At 43.9% G+C, this 25895-nt stretch overlaps 1 protein-coding gene across 6 annotated transcripts in view; it reads right to left on the bottom strand.

Annotated features, from left to right (window-relative positions):
* LOC135394468 (ecdysone-induced protein 74EF-like) overlaps nt 1–25895 on the bottom strand; it is a 258233-nt gene that overhangs the window by 148267 nt on the left and 84071 nt on the right. For 3 of the 6 annotated variants that reach the window (XM_064625211.1, XM_064625213.1, XM_064625212.1), the window contains 3 exons: nt 19999–20084; nt 18935–19031; nt 16820–17131 (listed from right to left, as the gene is read on the bottom strand). In XM_064625211.1, coding sequence (XP_064481281.1) covers nt 16820–17131; nt 18935–19006 — 384 coding nt within the window. In that variant the 5' untranslated portion in view covers nt 19007–19031; nt 19999–20084. Of the gene's footprint in view, nt 1–16819; nt 17132–18934; nt 19032–19998; nt 20085–20191; nt 20398–25895 lie in introns of those variants that run through there. The other 3 variants (XM_064625210.1, XM_064625216.1, XM_064625214.1) reach the window with 2 other exon arrangements.

The following is a 25895-nucleotide window of genomic DNA, read 5'->3' as shown; positions in this document are numbered from 1 at the left end:
ATCTGAAAAATGTCCCGTATATAACGCACACCACAAGGTGAAAATACCGATGGCATTAGGAAACTGTAAACTATGCATCACTGTTGGTGTCCATACCTGTCGCCCCTGTCCGTGGCTGCTGTACTTGTGCTCTCTGTCTATCATTCATTTCCCCCCATTTTCTATGAACATGAGGCTTAAATGAACGATTTACGCCTATGTCACATGGGTGGACCAAGGCTAGAGGCCAGAGATTACACGGCGTCTCCTTAGGAATGGCTCATCGGAGGAAAGCTCTGATGCATTATGTGCACCGGTACATAACATGCATTGTCTCGTTGGGACACTTTTTAGAATGCATAATGTGCGCTGCATACTAGAAAACAAAGTGATTCCCCAACTCTTTCAATATAATAACAGTGACGAGGATGGTGCTCAGTACAAGGGTTGTTCAAGGTTGACCGATACTTTTATTTCTTTAAATACAATGGAAAATTCGGGAAGCACCAAACTACGTCAGTTTTTCAAAGTATTCACTGTGTGCATCTAGACAGTGCTGCCATCGCTGTGGCAAGTGTTTGATACCTTTGATGCAGAAAGAAGTGGGCCGCTGTCATAGCTAGTGCAGAACACTTTCCTGGAAGGCTTCATTTGTGTGGAACTTGTTTCCTCCAAGGTGCTCCTTAAGGGGCCCAAAAAAATGGTAATCACTTGGGCCAAATCTAGGCTGTAAGGGGGCACGCGGCAAAACCTCCCAGCACATTTCGACCAGGGTAGCTACCGTCAAATTCGCCGTGTGAGGCCGGGCATTGTCTTGAAGAAGAATGATCCTTCTGGACAATATCCCAGGCCTTTTCTTGCAAACTGCGTTTCGCACGGCACCCTTTATCAACGTGTACTAGCACTGGGCTTCAATCGTGACCCATTGCTCCAAGAAGTCCACATGGATGACACCCCACATGTCGCAGAAGACAGTCCCCATGGACTTCCCAGCAGATGGTTGGATCTTGCTTTTCTTTGGCAGTGGGAAAGCCTTATGTCACCATTCCATGCTGCTGCTTTTCATCTCTGGGGTGAAATGATGCATCCAGGTTTCATCACATGTGATGACTGATTGCAAAAATTTGCCCCCCTCGGATTGAAACCGGTTCAGCAGCTGCTCACAGACTGCCCAACGAGGTCCCTTCTGGACACAAGTGAGGTGTCAGGGGAACTAATCTTGCGCAGGCTCTGCAGAACAGTAAGTGCTTGTGCATGACTGTCTCCACATTTCTGACGCTAATATTATGCTGGTCTCCAATGTTCCAAAATGTTACTCGACGGCTCTCGAGGATAGCTTGCTCACGGCTGCGATGTTCACTGGCGTGACTGCAGCCGGACGAACGTGTCCATGTACTTCATTCATCACGATATCACGTCCTTCGCCAGACTGTCTGCGCCATTCATACACTCCTCCCCTTGACAACGTTTGTTCCCCATACTATGCCCGTAATTTTTTGCAAAATCTCAGCTGGTCTGACATTCTCCTTCCCAAGAAACTTGATTATGCACCTGGTCGCAGCTGACCCGAGGAGGATTGCGCTTAGCCCTCCGAAAGTTTAATTCAATTACATTTACTCACTGATTTTTCACAAGTCTTCACGACACTTCTTGTCCTCTTCCTTTGTGCTGCAGTTAAGCTGACATGAACATGTACCAACTCCCCTGCTTTGTGCCTGTTGTCTACAATGGACCATTTCTGGGTGCGCATGCCCAGCCACTTCTGGCGGTGGCCGCCATGTTTGTTGACATGGAAACATGCTGTAGGCTGTGATGCGAGTTGGTGAAGCTTTTTCTCGCAATGCCCGTATGTGTGAACTGCCGAAACATGAAAGGCATAAATGTCGGTGTATGATTCTTCCACTTCCCACCCTAAAAGCATCACCGAAAGATGCGGGAGCTTTGCATTCGCGCCGTTGGGTGCGTGAAGAAAGATGGTTTCGTGAGGATGCCGACAAAGAACTCACGTGTCACGCTCTCCGTCTCCAACGTTTTTCTCTTTGCCGGTGTTGGCACATGCGCTTTGAAGCTTCTCGCAAAAACTGTAATGTGTTGTGCCGAACTGTACGAGCGTCGCCATGATAGTTGCCATGAAAACATGGAGTGTTATGAATAAGCCTTAACAAGTTTTCTTGTGGTTTTTTGGGGTGCATCACGTCTTGTTTGCTTCCACAGAAGCAGGCTATACCATTCAAAACAAATGTTATCCTGCTATAGCCTCAAAAAATGCCAGCTACGCTCATGTGGTGTTAATTTGTCATCATTGCTTCGTCGTCTTCTCATCATGTCGTCTCTCGCCGCCAAGAGCGACGCGTACATAGAAATGGTCCATTAGCTATGTTTCTGGATCACTCTGATGATGATGATGAGGGTTTTTCTGGCACATTGACAACTAGGATCGCTCTGACTTTCTGGAATATTGAGCTATATTAAGTAGGTTGCATGAGTGCACATTAGGAAAGAAAGATGTGCCTTATTTTAACTTTGATATGTGTATTCTTCAACAAACTGCAAAGCAACGGAGAATCTGCTGACGTCGACATTGTTGTCGCAGTTTGGGACACTATGGTGGCACACAAGGTCAATGAAGGTGAGATCGAACTAGGTTACTCTGCATGTGTTGTGTCTATTGCGGAATTGAAGCGTACTAAACTGGTAAAACATTATGCCTCTGAGTAGAATGGGATTCCTAACTGGGCATGGTCACAACTCCACAACGGTGAATCAGCTAACAATGCTGTGTTACAGGGATGATTGTTACAGCACAACTGGCCAATATCCTTGTCATTTCGTACAAAAGTTCCCCTTGCTTGCGAAAGCAAAGTCACCACCATACACAGGCCACATATAAAGAATGCTGCATAGTGTTTCAGGTGGGGGCCTGAACTGCACCAATGCACAACATATGTGAGCCAGATGTGCAGGAGTCAAAATGCTTATTTGTAGGAGAAGAATGGTAGTTATAAATATTAACAGATGTGCTAGTAGAAAGCAGCATGCTTATTTAAAATTTATTGTGCAGCTTCCGCATTGCCATGATCAAAATCCGTCCAGAGCTCAGTCTATTGTTTTCTTGCTCTCAATGTGCAGAGGTTAAGGCCATGATCTCTCGAAAAATGACACAAAATACTTCAAGGCGATCACCTATAGTAACCCCTAATCACACGGACTTAAGTGCTGATTTCAAGAATATGGCACAAAAGAATGCCGACAGCTGCGAGAAATATGGCAGTTTTGTAGGTTTACTATATGTGTAACTCACGTGGTCTAACTACACTGGTCTTACCCATCCCCTCATTAAAATTGCAGCAACAACACAAATTATTTTAGCGTTAGTCAGAAGTGCTATGCTATGATTGGCAAATGGTAAAAGTTTCTCAAGTGGGAACCAAACAAAATACTTGCGAATGAACTTGACCCTGCTACGACACCACGACTGCTACAACCTGCTTAAACAATGCTTTAGCACTGAAATATCCTTTCCAAACTTTAATCAGGGAACTATGTCCCCTAGCTGTCCAGAGCAACTTTGGACTAGTTGAGGAAGAAGCTATAAAGTGTCAGCTTATTGAAGATATGGGAACTGTGCAGCTTTGAAAGCATCTGCTGATTGAAGGACAGATTCACACTGGAGAGAGTAGTCATTTTGGCAGTAACCATGGAAGCAGGTCCATACCGAATTCGTACACCAGAAGACTTTGCAATGCTGAAAGGAACGTGGGTCGTTCCACATGAAGCGATCCAATCGTGTGGCTCGACCACTACGGATGTTGTATTTTTTATTTTTTTTTACTGGTTGATACTATAGAAAAACCAATGCTCACAAAATAGTTTTGCCGAATTCAGAGTCATTTTCACGTTAGGTGGAGCTAGACATCTGGGTTTCACCTAAAAGTTAGGAGCTTTTGAAGGCTTCCCCTCGGAAAGTGGCTAAAGGTAAACATCTGTAAACGTCAGAGTGGTTGTAAAGGATTGCTCTTTCGTTCTGTATAAAGAAACTCCCATGCTGATGCGCCTTTCATACCACACTATAGACTAGAAATCCACGTTTTCGCTGTATGCTTGCTATTTTTTTCAGAGTCACTGCCTACACGTAGGGACATTAAATTTGGTAGACATGAAGCTGGTCACTTGGTGAACACATGAGAAAAAATATTATTTCTCAGTACAATGAAACCCGTGTATAGCAGTATCGGTGGTTATCACTAATTTAATCATTATGCGAGGCATATCGCTGCGGGGGGGCTGACCTAGGTCAGCGCCACCCTACGGGAGTCGCCAGCGACGCTAACAACGTACGCTATGAAAGAGGGTTGAAATACCAATATTTTATTGAAATCGCTCATTTGTTTTGATTGCTTTTGGTTGCCATTGTATATACACACAACATCACGTTCAACTGCGTCAAGGTGCGCGATGTAATGAGCAGGCAGCACGCCCTCCACGATAAAATTCTTCAGAACGTCGACAGCATGAAGCGCGCATGCATACGTCTTCAACTTTTTCGTATACGTCTTAGGAATATGAACCACGTCACGAGTGGGCGAATATGAAAAATACGGTGCCGAAGTTGCGTGTTTTTACCTTACCACCCCTCACAAAACGCATGTCAGGAAGTATGTCCAACATTTTCTTTTATACGAATGGAAAGAACCTTTAAAGATGAACAGAATGATGTCACACATGTTAACCTTCTGGTATTTGCAGAGAAGTGATTTTATGCAGTCGAGGAGACTTTGCGATTTTTTATCTGGACACCTGCAAATCCTAGAGCCTCAAAGATAGAGCAAACAGTACAGCAGCACATAGGCAATAAGCGTGAAAAAGTTAACTGAAAAATGAGGCCTGAAAATTGCGAGGAAACGCAGTGCTCGAAATGGTCAGTCTTCGAGGTTATTTTTTAAAAAAAGCAGCTATAAGATATTTTCGGCTATTTCCTCAGCCAATATACTTCCTAGGCACTAGGCTTCAATATACAGGGTGTTTGCTCTAACGCGTCCAGAAATTATATTTAAAGCGAGCGATAAAAAAAAGCAAGTGGTACTTTTCTGCTACTGGAGTGAGAAGGAGGTACTGCTTCACTAGAAGCACCTGTTTCTTAGTCAAGTAGCTGAAAAGTAGCGCTCGTTTCTCTTTTATCGCTCACTTTAAATAAAATGTCTGAACACGTTAGAGCAAACAGCCTGTATATATATTGGAACGAAAAAAATCTGAGAGGTCGACCGAACCACCCTGCCTGACGCTGCTTGAAATCACCCAACTGGTACAGAAACACTACTACTGGCAGGGCTTGGAAAGGTTGGCAGAAGAGTTTGAAGAGTCTATGTCATCTTCCAAGAAGCAGAGAAGTCAGCCAAATCAGCCAAGCCATTGCCAACACCTCTACAACAAATTCTGCTTCAGGAAAAGCCTTGGCAAAAGTTGGCAATTCACATAGTGGAATCCTTCTACGTGGCTTCACAGAATGCAAGTTTTGAAATAATGTTAATGAACTTCAAAGGTCTGTGCCAGAAGTCGGGTATGCGCAATGTCACAGGTGGTCACTAACTTTTATCAAAGCGTTTTCAGCATGGAGAAGCTCCCTGAAAAATCGGTTTCAGATCATCACCTGCAGCTCTCCTGCAGTTCAAAAAGTTTCTTCGAGAATGGGGGATAAAGTCGTGTTTTAAAGTGATAGCGTTATGGGGCCAACCACCGTGTAGGTTCGTCTGTGGCTGAAGGGTCATGTGACCTATCACGTGCCACCATCATTTGATTGCCACATCGTGTAAGTGGTATGCTGAAATTGTGTAACTACCACAATGATAATGCAAAAAGTAGACAAGAATTTAAAAATATTAAACGGCTTTCAATAACATTTAACAGCATTTCAAAAAGAGTTTAGCCAAAAATTTACAGCCAATAAAGGTCCTATAAAGATACCACGTTTAAACGTGTTTGGCACAATTCCCAAAAGTGCAGCCAATTCCTTTTCATCTGTGTATTATCCTCGGGCAAATGGACTGGTTGAATCAAGCTTAATCAAGGGTTTAATCAAGTCCTTAAAATGCCATTACGGACTAAATATCATGTCATCAGAATCTTACCAAATTTATGCCACAGCAATCCACATGTCTCACACTGTACTCTCCCGAACAATTGTTTCTCCGAAGACGAATAACCATAAAAATTAATTTCGAGTTTTGAGAATCATGGTGTTATAGGGTATGCAATCTGCAATGCATCTGGCAACATTGGTCCTCGAAGATTGATTTCCGCCCTCGAGGTAGAATCCAGATCCAGAGAGTTTTGTGGCTTCTTCCAAAAATTTGTGGAAGCGCGTGACGTTCACCGACAGCATTTATATTTTGCCGACTTAGCCTTTGAGTGAGGATGATTTTTTTTATTTTAAAAAAAGAAAATAAATATTTTTTTAAACCCGGAGGGGTTATTTAGATAAGTATTCAATTAGCGCCTTTAGAGCAAAATGCCTCCCGACAGGAGTTAAAGAGTATGTGGGAGTCTTCTGTTGTGTACCTGATATATCTACACAGCAGGTTCACCTGCAATGCGACTGCATGAGAAAGGACATTGAAGTATGCTTCATTTAGCCCTACTTCCAACAGTTCAAGAGACACCATTCTGGTGTGGAAGTAGAGGTTTGAGAAAAACTGAATGAAAGGCAGAGGAACATGAGACAATATAAGGACATGTGATGCAAAAGACAGAAGGTCTAGTATAGAATAAGCCTACGGGACATGTATCATAACCCCTTTGCAAACCATTAAAAGTGGAGGAATTAGAAAAGACGGCAAAATTATTACTGCAAAATAATAAAACATGGAACGCTTCCTACCTACCGTATTCCCGCGCATTAGCCAGCAATCCGCAAAAAGGCGAGGGAGGCCAGCATGCCACAGAACCCCGTATTTTACGGCATGCCGGAAAACCCGGGGGAATTTTTCTTAGGGTGAACAACCTGCCGAGACCAGTGATAAATAAAAGAAGGTCACGGAACACAAAGGCAGTAACCGAGAAAGGATTAACGAGAGTGCTTCTTGCACCCTGACAAGCGACCACAAGAGTGACAAACACCAGTAGGTCAGGGAGCAGAGGGGTAAAACCCCGATACCCCACCCGCATAACTATAGGACAAAGGCTTGACAGGAAGGAGATAAGGAAGTACAGCAGTGGTGAAACCAAGAGGATGCCGTGCATACTCTGTTTCCGAGTTCAGTCGTGGATTGTGCACCATTGGAGATGGACGGAGCATACGAAATGCACACTGCCGTTCAGCCCCCGGCAACATCAGCGACAGATGGAGAAGTGCCACGAGGAGGACAGTGCGGACGCTCCCGGACCCGAAGTTATTCGATCGCATTCAAGCTGGATGTTATAAAGAGACAGGATGAGGTCGGCGGCAACATCAGTGCAACTGCAAGAGCATTTGGTATTCCTCGCCAGTGCGTGCAAGACTCACGAAACGTCAATGTCTGTTGTTAAAATTTTAATTCGTTGTGTATGTCGTGTGTATTTTTATCGCTTTTATAAGCAAGACTGGTTGAAAAGCCGGGATCAACTACAGGCCTGCACATCAGTTAACGACGTTTGCGTTCGGAAAAGACGGAATCTGCCTTCCAGTGAGGGAAACAGGAGGAAACGAGCCAAGTTCCCTGAGATGGAGCAGGAACTGTCGTCATGGGTATCGCTGCAGCGTGAGATTGGCTTCCCCGTATGTTCCAGCACGATTAAGGTACGAGCTCAGCAAATATTAGAAGACAGACATGCTCACGGACAAGGGTTTCATGCGTCGAACGGCTGGCTGGAACGGTTCTTGAAGAGGCACGATATCGTCAGCAGGACAGTGACAAGTGTGGGACAGAAAGTGCCAGCAAATGCAGACTTGTTGTGCCAAAACTTTTTCACCTTTCACAACTCAGTCCTTGATGCCTACATCCTGCATTGGAAACATGGATGAGACCCTTCTGTGGTTTGACATGCCACAAAGCAGGCATTCGACTTCAAGGGCGTAAAACAAGTGACGTGCAAGACGACGGGGAAGGAAAAACTCAGGTACACAGTTGCTCTGAGTGCGATGGCTGATGGAACAAAGTTGAAGCCAACGATTATTTTCAAGGGGCTTAAGAACGTGCTAAAGTTTGAGTTCCCAAAGGAAGTTGTCGTCACTGTCGCAATGAAAGGAAGCATGACGGCAGAATTAATGAACACCTACAAGCAGAAAGTGTGGGGCGCCCGACCTGGAGCATTTTTCAAGCCGAAGGCCGTTCTTGTAATGGATAGCGCACCCGCGCAACTTGAAAACCACTACGAAGACCACCTTCAAACAGCACTATAGCACATGTCTGTCTGTCATTCCTGGTGGTCTGACACCACTTCTGCAGCCAGCTGATGTCATTTGGAACAGACCGTTCAAAGCAGCAATGAGGGATCGATGGTTGAATTGGCTTCGCAGTGGAGAAGTAGAGTTCACAAAGACAGGGAAACGTCGGAGTGCTTCATACTTGATGGTTGCACAGTGGGTGAAGCAGGCGTGGGAAGAGATCACTCAAGATTTAATTCAAGAGTCCTTCGTGAAGTGCGGACTGGTGGGGCACCAGGACGAGGAGAAACTGCACGGGTGCCTGCGAGAAACAATGATGTCTGGCACACCGCGCTTCGAGGATGACGACCGGTCGGGACTTACAGACACAGAGAGCGACTGAGAAGATGAAGAAGACGAACTTCAGCTTCAAAATATGCTGGAGCAACGATGACCGCAACCACAGAAAGACCAAAAACGGATGCAAAAGTACGAAGAACAGAAATAAAGTCTGTAGTTGGTTTACCACGTTCACTGTCTGACATCTTTATTTTTCCCTCGATTTTTGCGGCATGCCGGAAAGTACCAAGTTTCCTAAGCCCAGAATTTGGTCAGCCTCGAGTTATGCGGCATGCCGGCTAATGCGGGGGAATACGGTAGTGTTGGTTCATCCCAATGTTAACCATGGGAACTATGACACTGTGCAGCAGATAGCCAAAGCATAAGTTAAGCATGGTCAGCATTCACGGCTTATGCTGGAGTGGAAGATTCCAGAGGAGATAAATGCAGGAAGGAGGTATTGGATAGAGTACCACATTCAGGGAGATGGACAGCAATCATCACACCTTGGGGGCGTAGCACTGGATAGAGTAGGGATCAGTGGCATGACCACGGGGGGGGCTAGGGGGGGCTCGAGCCCCCCTACCTGCCACGGAGGTCTGGCTACGCCACTGGTAGGGATTGAGTTGAGTACAAAACTGAAGACATGCTGTCGTTACGTCACTTGAAAAGCTTACCAGCAGCTTTTGTACCCAATTGATGTGGCTGATAGATTAATGTCTGCCTGAATCGTAAGATGCGTGTAGCTGCTGTAGCTATCTCCGCCTTTCTTTCTCTTTCGCTAGGGGGGTGTTGAGATGCTGCATCATCTGCTTGAACAGGATGCTCATGAAGACAAAGCTGTTTTCACCCTTCTAACTATATATTAATTCTAATTACTAAGGGAACTTTTCAGAGCTGACATAGCAGGGGCAACACAACACTAAAGTGCAGTATGACGCCAGTATCCGGAAACACTTCAATGCAAGTTGTTCTGAAACACATGTTGCTAGTGGATGCTGTCTGTATCCATCCCTGTCCTCCCCTTAAGCTAGTTTATTATGCTAAATGTTTGGCTGTTCCAAAGTGTATCAGCGGGTTATCCCATCTAAGAACTGACCTGTACAGGACTATGTTGCCTGCCACCTCTAGGCGCAGGATAACAGTGTTCCTACTAGTGTCCTGCCAACCAGGTTTTGACGACAGCTGAACCAGTGTCCTGCCTCAATAAGAGATTGCTTCCGTTCTAAGAAGTGGAAGTACATTGCAAGCACATGCAAGACTTGTCAGCAGAAGAAATCCTTGAATGATAATATGTTGTGTTAGATTCAGAACTTGACATTGGATTTTTAGTTTCCACAATGACCAAGAACATCTATAAGAAATATGTTGCAATATCCTCTGCAATACCAAACAGCTGTGCTACTTCCAGACATTATTTGTGCTTGATGGTCTCCTACCAGATGGATATCAAGAAAAAATGACAAACTGACAGCTGCAAGTGATGAGTGTTCTGGATCAACAGTGCTGGGTCGGGAACGTGCAAGTGTTTTGAGACTCCTAAATCACAATGAATGGTATTCAGCAACTCACATGAGCATAGACTGCAGCTTAAATGGTAGCAGAACCAGCTCACCTACGTCTGGTCCGCAGCTTTATTCTAGAAAAGACAATCATTGTACTCGCCCTTGAATTCATAAATATTGGAAAACAAAGTTGAGCAATTATGTCGAGCGACAGCAGCCTAACAAAGAGCTATAACAACTGTCAGACACCAACACAGTGCGAATTGTAACAATGTAGAAGGAAGATGGTTCAGCACCATTGTAGTAGCTGTGGACAATGAAATATGGAAGTATTACCACAGCACTGAAGGCTCACAACTCCCAAACACATCAGCTGCCATTCATTCATGGTTCAGTGCACATCAGTTGCAAGTTGTCGAGAGGAACTTATCGAGAGGAACTGTTTGAGAGGAACTGTTTGAGATGTTCTTCTTGCCAATAGTGGATTACTTACTCTCTTTTTTTGGGCTGTGAATATGGCCTATTAAAACCCGATCACTATGGCACATTCCTGCAAGTATCTTGCATGAAAGAGTCGCAAGAAATTCAGTCATAAGCATGCACCACAGGCAGTGTTATAATGAACGCAGTTGCGTTGCCACACGATGCATCTATTGTCACTGGTTGTCGCTTTCAACATCATGTGCGGAATCACACATCATAAAGAACATATGTAAATGGCATACTGCGCTTCCATGATAGTACTACAGCTGGACTATGCCAATACTGTTTGGAATCCATATCAGAATCAGGGAGCGACTTCCTGAAGAATTTAGTTTTTCATTGGAATTTCATAAGCTGGGGTCCATACAGAACAAAGCCGCACATTTCATAAGCAAAGGTTACTCTCCTTACTCAAGTATATCCTCAATTAAGATAAGACTTGGCATACCCAACCTCAGTGATAGAAGGACACTCGCTAGTTTAGTTATTTTTCACAAAATGTTTTATTCCAGCTCAGATCATCGCCTGCTCTACTGCTGTCCTCCACCTCATGTCCATACATCTGCATAGGAGCCTCTTTACAGAAACCACGGAAAGCCTATTCACTGGGCACAAGAACGTGCTTCAGAAACCCCAGTTTTGAGTCGCAGGCAATGAGCTACCTTTATAAGCGACATAAGAAAAATGGACAGTGAAGATTGCTAGGGAGAACCTCTGCCAGTCAAGCTGATGGCGTGACCCTGATGATGTGCACCTACAAGCAACAGACGATACTTGACTCTCAGGCGCCAGCTCCAACCACAGAGAAGCCTGTCGGCATGCAAGCCTCCTGGTGATTCACTTGGCATGCTGACCCACAAAGGGGACCTATGAGCCTATAGATGTACAGAGACCAAGGAACACTGCGCCAGCAACAAAAGAGGTCATCATGCTCTACGAATGCTGTATTCTATTACTACTATATACTAGCAGTACTGGTATATGTTTATAAGTGCTCAACGCTGCCATACCGCACTGGACAGCTGTTTCGGCCTTGTTGGGCCATCATCAGCAGTGTGCAGGTAGGTGACGTTTGGGTGAGTGGTATCAGAAAGTAAAGTGTACAAAAAGTTACAACAAAATGCAATATAACAAAATTCACGATAGAGCAAAATAATTTGCATTCCCTGGCACGGGGCCATAAAGACCAATGTATTTTAACTCCCGCTAACAAAGGAAACACAATGAAAACAAAAGGACACAACCAGCATCCTGTTCCCGCGGCAAAGGAAGGACACTCTCGACTAGGGTCAGAAGATATCTGTGCCTACAGAAGGTACTACTAATGAAGTTTCCGATTATGCCACTAGTTTGAAAGTGTAAATATTTGCTCAAAGTTTTCGCATGCCCTTAAATTTTGCAAACTTTTTAATTTGCAAAATATGTGAAAATTAGAGGTGTGCAAGCAATACAGGTTTTACAGTATGTATTTGCGTGTGACCAAACGCTCTGTTTCAGGCACGTTGCAAGATACCAATGAAGAAAGGAGGGGGAGTTGGTAAAAGTTTATTTCTGAAACTGCAGCACCAGACAAGAAAAAACAGAGTTAGGAACCAGGTAATCGATCTGCAGGCATGTTGTCACCGCGTTCCTAACTCTGTTTTGTCTTGTCCGGTGCAACAGTTTCAGAAATGAGCATAACTTTTCAATACGCATGTCCTTGACTACGTCTCATTTCGGAAACAGTGAAATGAGGATATCGATGATGTTACTGCGATAGTAATGTTCTGTAGAGGCGTAGACACAAATTCATCGATGATCGAGACTTGTCATCACTGCTTGACGCTTCAGCAGTGTTGGTATCAAAGCCACCTTCAGCACCAACAACGTAAAAAAAGGGTAAAAGCTAAAAACTACAGCAGCGACAATGATGTCATTGATGCATCCCCGTTCACAGTGGCAATCCTTGCTGCTGTGACTTTACTGATGAACATGTACAAGGATAGTACTATACTTACTGAAATTTGCTGCAATAGATTATTGCGTGCTTATGCTGTGAAGCAGACACGTGAGGGGGGGGGCTTCACGTTTACCCTGCCCCGGGCGCAAACTCTCCTCATGACGGCTCTGCCTCGCGTAGAAGAAATACATCCCATTGATACTTGTCACAGAGCTGCTCTGTGGAAGGCATAGTTTTGGCCGTGGGGCAACACGCCTTTACGAACTTCCCGAGCTCGCAGTCAAGGCTGATTCCGTCGTAGGCAAGTACTCGCACGTAGTCATATGCCTTGTCCTAGTTTTTCAAGTTCCCTCCGACGGATAAAAGTGTCCGACAGCATTTGTTGCAGCTTTTGTTCTCTTTGAGCTTTCTCCACATTTGCTTTCAGTTTCAAGTGCAGAGCTAGCCAACCCTCAGCTGTCTTGCTGCAACGTCCCATTCTGCATGTGTACTGGCTGTAAGCTTCAGTTTCAGTGCCGCTGTGCCTACTACCACTACTGCTTTTGGTTTCCTTCCACAGGAACCACGGAACACACAGTTTCAAAGTCAGGGAATCCCTGCAGATACGAGGAAGCGTGCTGCTGGTGTTAGTTGAGCCATCTACCGTCAGTCTTGACGAACAACCCCAGACTTCATGAGTCGTAAGCCAGATGGCGACAGCTTCAAAGTTCCAATTGAAAGGTGGGTTCACGGGTATTTATCTGGTTTAACCTGAAACTGGCGAAATTAAATTCGGGATGCAAATTCGGGGAAGAATCAGGTTGTCGTATTTTCTCCAATCCAAGACAACTCCCCCCCCCCGAGTTCAAGGTAGACGAATTTGAAAAAAAAAAGTAAATAGGGATTGGGAAGCACTATAACAGTTGGAAATGATGGACAATACCATTTACAGTGGACTCCTCTTAAACAGAACTCCAAGGGAATGGAAATATTGTTCCATTTATCGGAAGTTTCATTTCAGCAAAGTACACAGATTTCGTGAAATGCAACTTTATTTCAAGATAATCAACTTCCACTACGGTAGGTAGCAAGGAAAAAAAGAATTAACAGCTGTTCTCTTCACATTTTTCGATTTGTTTACAAAATATACCTGCATGCCTGAGACCTGGAAAAAATTTTATGCGCATCTCAATTGTCTACAATGAGGTTTATCTTTCTGTTCTGCCGGGCAAACTGCGCATCCTCTTCCCGCATCCAGGTTTCCGATATTACGTGTCAGCATCATGTGGCATCATCCACATCACACTTCAATGCACGGTATGCTATGACGACAGTGTTGACTTTGGCATATCAAATTTCACGGTTTCTATTTTTGATTTGCCCTCGCCGATTATGTCCCCGAATTATCCGCAACATTGACGCAAGCGAAGCCCCTTCATGTGGCTGTTTCTGGATACACTTCATGAAGACACATACAGACGCGAGCTAAGCCTAACATTGTATGAGTGACTGATGGATCGGATTGCACTGGCTATGACTTCTGCACGGGTTGTCAGACGTGTGTCTTCCAGGTTTGGCAGCATCTCGGTACCCCCAGTTTGTTCCGTTTACCCGCCGTACATAAAACGGGTTGTTTCAATTATCCGAAGATTTTTATCATTGCATATATAGGAAACCAACCAAAGGTGACCCTATTGTTCCGTTTATCCGTAATTTCCGTTTCACCGAGTTTCGTCTAGTGGGAGTCCACTGTATTTGTCACCACTTTCTTCACCATTATCTGCCCACAGCTCACTGTGCTCCGTTCTGTTCAAAGCGTTAGACAAACCATACATCTTAAAAGCGTGCACAACAACGTTGTCAAGCACATTGCACCAAGCATTTTACCACTGCTCTGGAGCAATTCTTGATCTCCCCCTGTTGCTTCAGTCATCTTCTAACATTTGCTTCCGGTACCTGAAACTGCCTTGCCGCCGCTAAATTGATGCCGCATTTAGTGGCAAATGCGATAACTTTCTGTTCAAACGCAGCAGTGACGACGCCATGACGGTGCGTCCCCATTTGCACTGCTTCGTTTGTTTCGCGCTGAATGGTGCTGACAACCACAACACGTGGTATCAGTTGTGTCACACTATTGGCCCGATCATATCACTCGTATTTGTCCCGGAAACTGCATTCCATTCGTAAGAACGTGGATGCAAGCTAGTTGGTTTTAATCGTAAATGTTCATGGCATACAGGGGGATGATACACAAGAACACAAAATAACTGCCGTCCATGAATTGGCTGTGCCACGTCAGCCACCTCCCTCTCTGGGTACACAGTCGCCTGCTAGCCAATAACACGCTGCGTGACCAGTACGCCGATCAGATGTGATCCCTGCATGCTACGATCTTTTGCCTTGCCAGCAAGGTATGGTTGAGGAGAGAGATAGAACAGAAGCACAAAAAAAAAGGAACACATGCTTGTGCCTTTTTTGTATGTGTGTTGTGTGACCTTCGTGCACGTGTTAGGGATAGAGTAAATACTGTTTTGGGTAGTTTTATTTCTTGAGGAGAGAGATAGAACAGAAGCACAAAAAAAGGAACACATGCTTGTGCCTTTTTTGTATGTGTGCTGTGTGACCTTCGTGCACGTGTTAGGGATAGAGTAAATACTGTTTTGGGTAGTTTTATTTCATTGTACAGTTGAACCTCTCAATAACAAACGTCGATTTAATGAAATCCTCTGTTTGACGAAGGATTTCCACTGCACATACGCGTCCCCGTAGACGCCAATGTATTTTTGTGCTCGATTTAACGAAATACATTTGTTTGGTCACCTCTATTTAACAAAGTCTCTGGGCACGAAAGCCTTCTGCACGTGTCTTTTTCCTTCCCCACGAAGAAGAGGAGGAGGAGGAGGAGGAGAAACCTTCCCCTCTCTGTTCTCCTGACGCGAGTTTTCGTTGATTACTTCGGCTGTCACGTGCTGTAGGCACAAGCCTGTAGACATCTGCGTCGCCGACGCCTGTAATTTTCGGTGCGCTGACGCCATTTCGAAACCGGCACGAGGACCTCTTCACACCTGTTTTCGGACAAGAAAACATGCATTGCTGGCCTCTGACGAAGTCTAATTTGCTTTTGTTGATGCCGATGACAGCAGGTTGCGGTTTTGTGCCGTTTCTTTACTTGTTTTTGTTCGCGGCGCTGATGCTAACAGTGGTAAAATGGGCATGATGCCGCCACCGTTCAAAGTTCCATCGGCGCAGACGTCTACGTGATATGTACCCATTTCTCGTTCTTTTCGGTATTCAAAGGCGGTGTACTCTCGTTCTTTCCCGACGTCATGAGTGCAGGTGAACCAACCAAGAAACGTCGATACGCGAGCGCGCAGGAGAAAGCAGTAGAGGTCATCCGGAGCTACGAAAGTTATGAACGCTCAGAGCGATATTGTGCACAAATTACGTATTACCTAGCGTTATGTGGTGATAAAGCTTAATATTTTGTGCCCTTCTTAGCTTGATGCCTGTTGTACGACAAATGGCGTTTTGCGGTACTCGCGGCGCAGGTAGTGGCGGCGGCCATCCTTGTTTCACTTGGCGTATTCCATTTAACGAATATCTCTATTTAACGAAACAAAGAGCCAGCATTTACAAATTCGTTATATAGAGGTTCAACTGTCAAGATGCCAACTTTTTTACTCTTTCGTTGCTAAGTGATTGATGTTTGATGTTTTAATGGTGCAACAAGTAAAATGCATTGTGGCATGTTAAATGGCAACCCCACCGAGAATGTCAGATATTTTGTAAAAGCGTGAATTTCGTGGTATCATGTTTCACTATAATGAGGTAAGAATCAGGTTTCACCCGAATACACTTATGGTTCCTTTGGTGAGTAAATATGAGGAAAAATCTAGTTCAACCCAGAAACATCTGGTCCTAGTTATAATGCTGATGTCCATGATAGAATATGGTGTAGATACCCACGACTACTACGCTGCGAGTGTTCACGGTTCCAATGTCGACAGCCATATCTACTATGGTTGATGATATTGATGCAACAACATGAAGAAGGGGAAGCCAAAGTAAGAGAAAAGTATCAACAGTGTGACTCATAATCTTCCTGAGTTAACATTTATGCATCCCAAAAGTCTGACAATCTCCCCTTCTTTTGTATCAGAACTAGGGTCTGTTAGTGTTCTTGGGCATGGGCTTGCAGTGTGCAACAACAACAACAGGAAGAAAAAAAGAAGAAAAAAAAAGTACTATTATTTTTACCTGGTGAAATGGTGGCAGCACTACCATCCCCCCATTTCCAAAGTGGTCCTCACTACGCCGGCGTCTTCTCTTGCGACATGCTGTCTGCTGTGATCCTATGTCGTCCATGCATGTCATACCCACAGGTGTTGCATGAGGCTCAAAGTCAGCAAAAATGGCTTCAATCTCAAAGGTTGGGTCAGCCAACTGTCGCAGCAACTCTGCTTCTTCATCTGCAGCCAGTCCCTGTAGGTCCTGCTGGCTCAGTTCAGCGAGCACATCATTGTTTCCACCACCCTGGGGGGCTTCCAACAGCACATTTGGTCCGCTATCCTATAATGCAATGGAGGCACGAATAACAATTATTGCTTTCCCATGCAGCAGCACTAACTACATTCACCAACATTTCTTGGCTCAGCACACTGTTCAGCACAGTGGCAGCAAGACATGTTACAAAACAACAACAACAAAAAATAAAATGAAAAATAACAAAGAGTTAAATAAAACTCCGCCCTAACTTAAGTTTGTGCACTGCACATTACCCTATGTGAAGGCCCGAATACAGGATTTCTCGTGATAATGCATGACATTTGTAATGAAACAAAAATTAATGAAAAGCAGCATGAAACTTAAAACCGTATATTGAAGGATGTATTAGTGGACACGAAGGCAAAAAAATAGGCGATGTCAAGTTGCTGGTGATGAGTAAATTACTTTCGCGGGCAAAGTCTTGTTTACCATGTGTAAATAAATAAGTTGCTCCTACCATTTAATATCACTCTTTGATGTATTAGCGGCTTAAAATTGCATACAAATTGTTTTACGTTGTTGTACATTTTGAAAGCTCTGTGAAAAACATTGTGAAAATTGTGAAAAGAGAACCGTGCACTTTTGCTGCCTCTCCTTTAGTAAATAGGGCTAAGAAAACAACCAAGGAGAGCTCAACAAATGGTGGGATGTGCTACTAAAATTATATTGTTGTGAATTTTTTTAGGTTTTATGGAACTTCAAATTTACAGGAACAACAACATTTAGTACACCAAAGAGCGCTCGACCTGTCCAATCCTTTACTGTGTTTGTCCCTGCCATAATGCTTCTGTTTCTAAATATATGAACCAACTAGACCAACAGCACGCTTGAGGAACAAATACGGAGCCTCAAAAACATTTCCACGATTTCTAAGCGCTTCATATGCAATTCATGAAAGTCTCAATGACTAAAGCGAATTTTTTTTTATTTCAGCGCAGAGAAATGTAGTGCTTTGTCTGCAGAAGAATGTGGAATATAAGACTGATTTATGCTATCTTTGCCATAACTAAGAACATCAGTGCGATTTCAAAACGTAGTTTTGACTGTGTGTCAAAAAAGAAAAACTAAGCAGTACAAAATGTAAGGGAACCTTCAATGAAGTTGTTAGGGATAGGGCTATGCCATGTGAAAGATCATTGCATCAGCACCACATGATATACCTTGTCCACCACTAGATCATGCACGACTGAATATGTGCAGCCAAAATTAACTTATATGTCTACTGCTGTAAAAATGATCAGGGACAAATATACAAATAGCACTCGTCAACAGTTCCTGTGTCCAAACTGATATGTTTGGGTCATACTGTGGCAAAAACAAATAGAAGGAGCATAACCCAATGTGGAAAGTATGCCTCACGCGTCCTTCGCGACATCACTAGAACAAGGTGACAGCAAATTTTTGCAATAATTTTATCCTTGGTCTGAAGTAGATGCTGCTAAACTGACAAAATTTCATGTAAAGGAAGAAAATCAGCTTGCAGGGAAATGACAATGATGGATGGATGGAAAGATGCTTTATAAATTATGCAAAAAAATTGCTTTTCATTAAGTTATTCAAATAGGTGATTTTTCAAGGATTGGAGGATGGATAAGGATGATCACATAAAATGTAAAGGGTAAAAAGTAAAAGAAGAACTAAAAGTTTTGCACATGTGACAGCTTGGAATCAAACAACTTTCTAAGATTTCTGCTACACTGTTCTATTTCTTTTTCCATTTTGTCCTATTCAAACTAATAGGAATGTCATGGTACCCATAAGATGAAGAGCAATTTATGGAGATGACGAAGGACAGTTCAAGATACTTAAGGTAGTTGCATCACTCACAAGGCAGGAGAGGTCAACCATCTTGCCGTCTGTATTTGGGCACCACAGCAAGTCGTCTTCGATGAATGGCATCGCACGTGCGAACCTCTCCGCTCCTCTGTACAAAATTTAAACATCAAACTTCATCACACGTTGCTGTATTCACATTGCACAGAGAGGCAATGCCTGGCAAAAGCCTCGTAAAATGGTAAAGTGAGTCCATTAGGCCAGCGCCACGTTACCATTCCATCAAGAACAACAGTAATGTTTTGGGTTCCAGTCATTTCAGAATTGTGTCAACTTTCTCTACAGACTTTTGCACTGCCCAAGTCAGTTTCATACGGCAAAGGGTCTATACTATGATTACAAGATGCGTTAACATTTACTCAGCAGGGCAGCTACATATTTGACTAAGAGTCAAGAGTAGCTTTACCATAGGCATTCCTATAACACAGTGTGTGTGACAACTGAAGATGTCACAATATTCAAACATATAAATGTACTATCATTAAAGCTGGGACAAAAGGGTCCCCCAATAAATGCCTTCAAGATACAAAAGGTGTGTTCAGAGGAAGCTGTCAACTACAATTGCAAAAACAATATCAAAGTGCACAGAGTGCTTGATTTTGCAGCATGATTTCACATACGGTAATAAACTACACGCCACATGATAACGAAAACTGTGTGCATCTTACTAAAAGTTTGTGGGGGATGTCGGATTCCGAAGAATTCTGAACACTGAACTGATGTCACAACAGTGTGTGGCACAAACTGCATCGGCTGAATGTTCAGGACTAAAAAAATAGCAAGTCACTGCCATAGTTCCCAATAACACTGTCATTTCTATCTCAACTCGTTCGTGCTAACTACTTTTGACGTTCCATAATAGAGGGTATTAAATAATACACCGAAGGTACATGTCACGGCAACTCGAAGTCTGAACTGCTGCGCAGTTCACTACGAAACATCCAGATAAAATATACTACTGCATAAAAGCAGCTTGAACGCTCAACGTTCTGAAATATGCGCACAAAAAATGTCGACACACAAAAATATATGACAGTCAGAGCGACGAAGCTGCTTACCAGAGGCACTAGTCACACGCAATTCGTGGTCAGTAACACTTCCCACCACCTCGGAATACTCTCATCACAGGTTGAAGGTATCTGTCCTGCAAGAAAGAAACGAGAGGTTATACTGCAAGTTCAGAAGAAACAAAGCGACGTCAGCAAATAGGACGTCTGAAAGCTCATATAGTAAAGTATAGACAGTGTTTACGCTGAATTGCGATGACCATTTGGTGAGAAACATTCCGTGTTTGCGTTTGACAAGACGCGAATATCTTACGTGATCGAACAGAAGGCATGCTAACTACATAAAATACTTCAGTCCCACGAAACCAAAAATAGCCGTGTTTACGTCGAACGGCGTCAAAACACAGCTGATCTCACAAAATCCCCCGGTGAAAACACGGAAGACGCAACCCGGAGGCAGGGCACGGAACAACACGAATCTACGCCATCTGCCGACCACGAGCAAAATAAAGATTTGTGGCGGGAAGTCTGTTACAGTTTTTACGAATATGTTGCAAAAAATTGCTCTCATGAAAGGCGATAACCGTCTGCTCCGTTAAAATACAAAGACGATACAGAGTGTGAGCAATCCCCGCTTTTAAATGATGCCGCTCCAGCAAGACCACCTCTTTAGTGCCACCCAACGGTTTGTGACAGCCCGTAAGGAACTACGTTGATTAGGTTTAAAAGGCCATCGTTTGAATGGACGTGAACCCGCAACCAAAGTTTTACGGTAGTGAGCAACAACCTCGTAGAAAGTGTGAGAATGACATCACGTCACAGCGCGTCGCTCTGCCAGCTGAAAGCTGCGGTCGCTGCGGTAGACTTCATGGGCGTAGGGTCACTACATGGACGTACCGAGAGGGGGGCAAGGGCGGGCCGTGCCACCCCCCCCCCCCCCGTGGAGATCCAAGGTCGCTTGTGAAAATAGTGCGCTCTTTAGTCATAGGTCGTAATGATTATTCTTAGATGTCATAATAGGAACATCTGAAAAGCACGCAACGTCCGCCTCCAGAAAAAGAGGTGGTAGGGGAGGGGGGGTTACACGCTTGCCCCCCACGAGGAATTGATCTGCCTACTGTAGAGGAAAAAAAGACAATCATAGCATATGCAGATGACCTCACAGTCATTGTTAAAAATGAGGAAGCCTTACGAGCGACCATGGACACCATCGACCAATACAGTAGAAGCAGCGGATCCAAAATAAACAAACAAAAAACAAAACTGCTCTACTTAGGAAACTCGAAACCCCGAACTAACATAGGACTAGAGGTTGTAAACGAAGTTAAGATACTAGGAATTCATTTCAATAGAAAAGGTATAACAGATAGAACGTGGGACATATTAGAACAACAATGCAAAAACATTTTTAGTGAGTTAGCACAAGAAGATACATCCCTCATGGCGAGAGTACGGATATTACACGGTTTAATCATACCAAAATGTAACTACTTTCTTGCTGGAGGTACCCCAACTGTACGGTATTGTAAAAGAATGGAAAAGCTATTTTTCCAGTTCTTGTGGAAAGGTGGTACACAGTGGGTATCCCAGGAAAAAATGAAAATGACAATGGAAAAAGGTGGTCTAAAAATACCGGGATTTTGTGAACTAGCCAATGCTCATGCACTGCACGGAGTCCTGAGAACCTTAAAAAATGGAACCGCAGGCACTGAAATGGCACGTTTCTGGCTTGGCCTCAGTGTATGCTATTTTGATACAAATAAAATAGACTTAAGAGGCCCCAAGTCCGAAAAATTACCAACTGTCTACAAAAAAGCAAAAGAACTCATACTACAATTAAGAAAAATAGATAACGATAGCGAATTGCCCAATCTAACAGCGATGCAAATATACAGAGAAAGCAGGACAGCTCACGACGACAGGTACGCTTCACTCGTAACACCCGAAGCTTGGAAAAGAGTAAACGCGTACTGGATGGACAGAAAACGGAGAACGCTCACATGGAAAATTGTGCATGGGGTACTACCTGTAAAGGACAGGTTTTACCATTGGGGAAGAAGCTCAAGAGAAGACTGCTCAATATGTAAAAGACTAGAAACTATAGAACATGCGGCCTTCAAATGCAAAGTAGCAGCCTACCTTTGGAAATGTTTTAAGAAATATTTTAAATTACCTAGTCTAACGTACGAAGAAGCTTTGGGTATACATGCAGCCAAAGTTCCAAAAAGACAGCAGAAATTTTACCAATTAGTAGCTAGTGAAATCTCATATCAAATCTGGATTAACAGATGCAGAGTAACACATGGTGGTGATTGTTGGAACAAAGGAAAAATACGAAACAGAATTAGTTTTTACGTCAGACTCCATTTAGGAAGAGAACTTGTAAGATTAGGAGCGGAGAAATTTAAATTACAATGGCAATGTAGTGGGTTTAAAGTACAAGGAGGCACAATAAAATTCCAACTTAAAGACCATGGCAAAGAATAACCAAAAACGCGTTAAAGGACTAATTCGGGGTTTACAAGGTATAGTAGATAAAGACAAGCACAAGGGAGCAAGCACGGACGCCGTGAGAAAGGCATCAGTGTCAGACCAAAGTGCGAAAGAAATGAGGTCCCACTTTAGAGCTTGTCTGAGTTGCAAACTTCTTGTATAATAAAAGGCAAAATTAGGAAACCTGGGGCAAAATCTAGTTGGATAAAGATAAAAGGAAAAAGATGAGCACCCATTATGGTGCATCATCTCCAAAGTTTGCAATACAAAAAAAAAAAAAAAGAAGACATATTCGACAGAAATCGGTCTGACTGGGTGCAAACAGCTCCAGCCTTTATTTCCAATAGAATGCAGGTAAGATGACTGGGTCAAATCCCTGGATATGGTTAGCACTACGGAGGTACTGGGCTTCAGGAAAAAACACGGCTCGGGGTCGGTCTCGCAATCAACAATATTCACGGCTCTCAGGGTCTTCAACAGTCTCTCGCTGAAACTACATCTGTATGAATTCGCTGGCAGTATTTTAGCGCAGACTCCGCAAAATGGTTTTGGTTTAGAAGGTTATTCGACTTTTCAGTTTGGGATAGTGCAACTGTGCAAGTTACCATGTTTTAAGCATCTTACGTCATTGAGCAATATAATGTACAGATTGCCACAAATATTATAGCAGGCTTCTTACACTGTAGCAAGAAAATTATAGCATCCGTCAGTAGGAATGGATCTTATCTTATCTTCCGTCACCCCCGTGTGCCAACCAGGCGTATGAACACGAAGTTGCATGACAGCCGGATAGGTGATCCAAAGAGCGCATTGGTGCACTGCTCCGCGCAAGAAATATGTTAACCGAAACCGATTAATTACTCGAAAAAATCACCAAGTGTCGACGCGTTTTTCTTTTTTTTTGGAGTATTTTTCGCTGAAGGTCCCGATACGTAAAACAGTGGTTCCAAAAGCGTGTGAAGTAAAATTTAAAAGTTAGGTTGTTTATTTAATTAGTGAGCGTACGCAAATGAGTTGCTCACTACTCAGTTCATATCCGATGTCCCAAGGATCTTTACCAAAACGAAAGTTTTTCGATGGCGCCACCAGTTTACGAATTACTCGACCGGGGCCCCCGAGGACCTTCATGAGACACCTGGTATGTATGGGCGAATTAATGCTGAAAAAAGAGAAAACCTCATCTTCCGTGGTTGGGTGGTGACCGGGTTCGAATGCCGGCCGTACTGACTAGGTGGTTCCCTTCGGTGCCCAGAGGGCACGATCCCACAACGAGCAGTCATCTGGCAAAGCTGATCGCACGGAAAAAACACATGGAAAGAGGTTGGCCCCTACACTGGCGGTGTATTACATGTTCGAGTGTAGTCGATTATAAACTGAGCTGGAATATCGTCGACATCAAATGTTAACCCTAAACGTCTGGAGCTGATTTTGGGATTAAAGTTGTATTCGATTGGAAATTAGGTATGGATGCCGAATGCAAAATTTCATCCAGCAGAGCGTCGTATTTTTCCGACGAACGAGAAAAACGAACAGCATGTTTACATCAGGTTTCGGTTTCATGGTGACGTAAGCATGAGCTTCCGCACGCTGGCTCACGTCACGAAGGTGTGCGACCTTGACAAAATTGATTAAAGACTGTTTTGACATGTGGTAAAACGTAATTAGCTAGCTTTCTCTCGAATCGATGGATTAATTGCTTGGCAGAACAGAAACTGAAAGTTATTCACAGTGACGTCACGGCAGCGAAAGTTTATCCACTGACGTCACTCCTCCAGAGGACACTAGCTTCGAAACCGCCGCCATGATGAAGGACCCTCGAAGTTCGGTTCCGGTTTTCGTTCAACATGGAAATTACTTGGATTGTGGTACAAGTAATATTCACACAGTACAATAACTTTGAAACACCAAATGTACTGAGATGCAATGTGCGTGAGGCTAGACAGTCAAAACCTGAGGGACCTATACATTATGGCGGCAAATCTGCCAGCGACGGTGGCGCTCTCATGCGGATGACGTCATGCGAATAAATTCAATGGCCCTTTTCCGATTACGGGTACGCGCATGCGCGGCCGCCTGCAGGCGGCCGCCATGTTAGTTGGGGGGAGATAATCGGCTTCAAGGTTACGCGGACGTTTCAGGCCGAGACTTCACGACGCTTTGTACTCGAAATCACAAAAATGCACTTTCGCTCTTTCCGCATTCTTCTCTTGTTACTTTCCCGCGCCACGTGCCACTCCCTATAAGCGCCGCCATGATTACTGGGGGAAAACACGACGTTGGACATTCCGCCGCTACAATGTTCTGCGAACATTGCCGCTAGGAACGCGAACACGCCGCTAGGAGCGACCCAGGCGGCACACGACATCGGGCCGATGTCGGCAGCAATTTTTGCACGTCGGCCCAAAATATCCCCGACACTGCCAACTTGTGACCGATATACGACAGAAGTCGTAGTAGACATGTAGTCGACAATGCCAACTTGCGACAGATATCACGTTGAAGTTGGCGTTCTTGGTCACATTAAATACAAAATTATGTTAGCGCAACATCAGTCACAAATCGGCAGCATGTCGAAATGACATCGGTAGCATGTTGGCAGCATGTCGAAATGACATCGGCAGCATGTCAGCAGCATGTCGAAATGACATCGGACAGATATCCTGACGCGACATCGGCCCAACTCTTTGCGATGTTGCAAAGGTATGGTGAGCCGATGCCTGGGGTGTCGGTAGGGGCACATCGAGCCGATATCGGCCCGATATCGAAGTGCTGCTTGTGGAAACTGTCTATTGTGAGTAATTGAAATCCAATTAACATTTTCCACGTCGACACTGAACAGAGCAAGAAAGCACATGGCAGCATTTGTTTAGCTTCGGTTTGGGTCTGTACTGTCGCTTTAATGGAAGTGGAAGTGTGTATAAAGAGCGTTCATATACGGAAGTGCGCCCCATAACCCCCCCCCCCCCCCCCAATGCTCGTAGAGCACCTGACTTAACATAACCTTTCCTCTCGTATGACACTAAACATATCACCCTCTTATAGAACAGACAAGTCAACAGCAAAACGTACGTTCAAACTACGCAGTTTCCGAAATGAAAAAATGCGTGCGGGATAAATACGTAAATAGTATAGTGGATGCACACATCCACTCCCAAGGTACGTGCTCGTTCCAGAATTTCCTTTTTAATAAAGAGGGTGGCTCTAAATAATGACTGCATGCCTCCAATTCTGCTTCACACATTTCCTCGAAACACAATAATTGAAAAGTTAATTAATTAATCTAGTAACTATTTACTCACATACACAGGAAAAACGCTATCTATGCTGTTATATCTACGCTATCTATATCTATGCTCGTATCTTTTTCATAAAAAAATGTATGGCATTTAAAAAAAAACATTTCGCAGAAAGCTCCGTAAAATGTGACTAAATAGCAAGTGGTACGCTGCTTTTAG

The sequence above is a fragment of the Ornithodoros turicata genome, chromosome 5 (genome assembly GCF_037126465.1).
Source record: "Ornithodoros turicata isolate Travis chromosome 5, ASM3712646v1, whole genome shotgun sequence".
Classification (NCBI taxonomy): Eukaryota; Metazoa; Arthropoda; class Arachnida; order Ixodida; family Argasidae; genus Ornithodoros; species Ornithodoros turicata.
The sequence above is the reverse complement of the archived record's forward strand: the minus strand, read 5'-3'. Positions and strand labels throughout refer to the sequence as shown.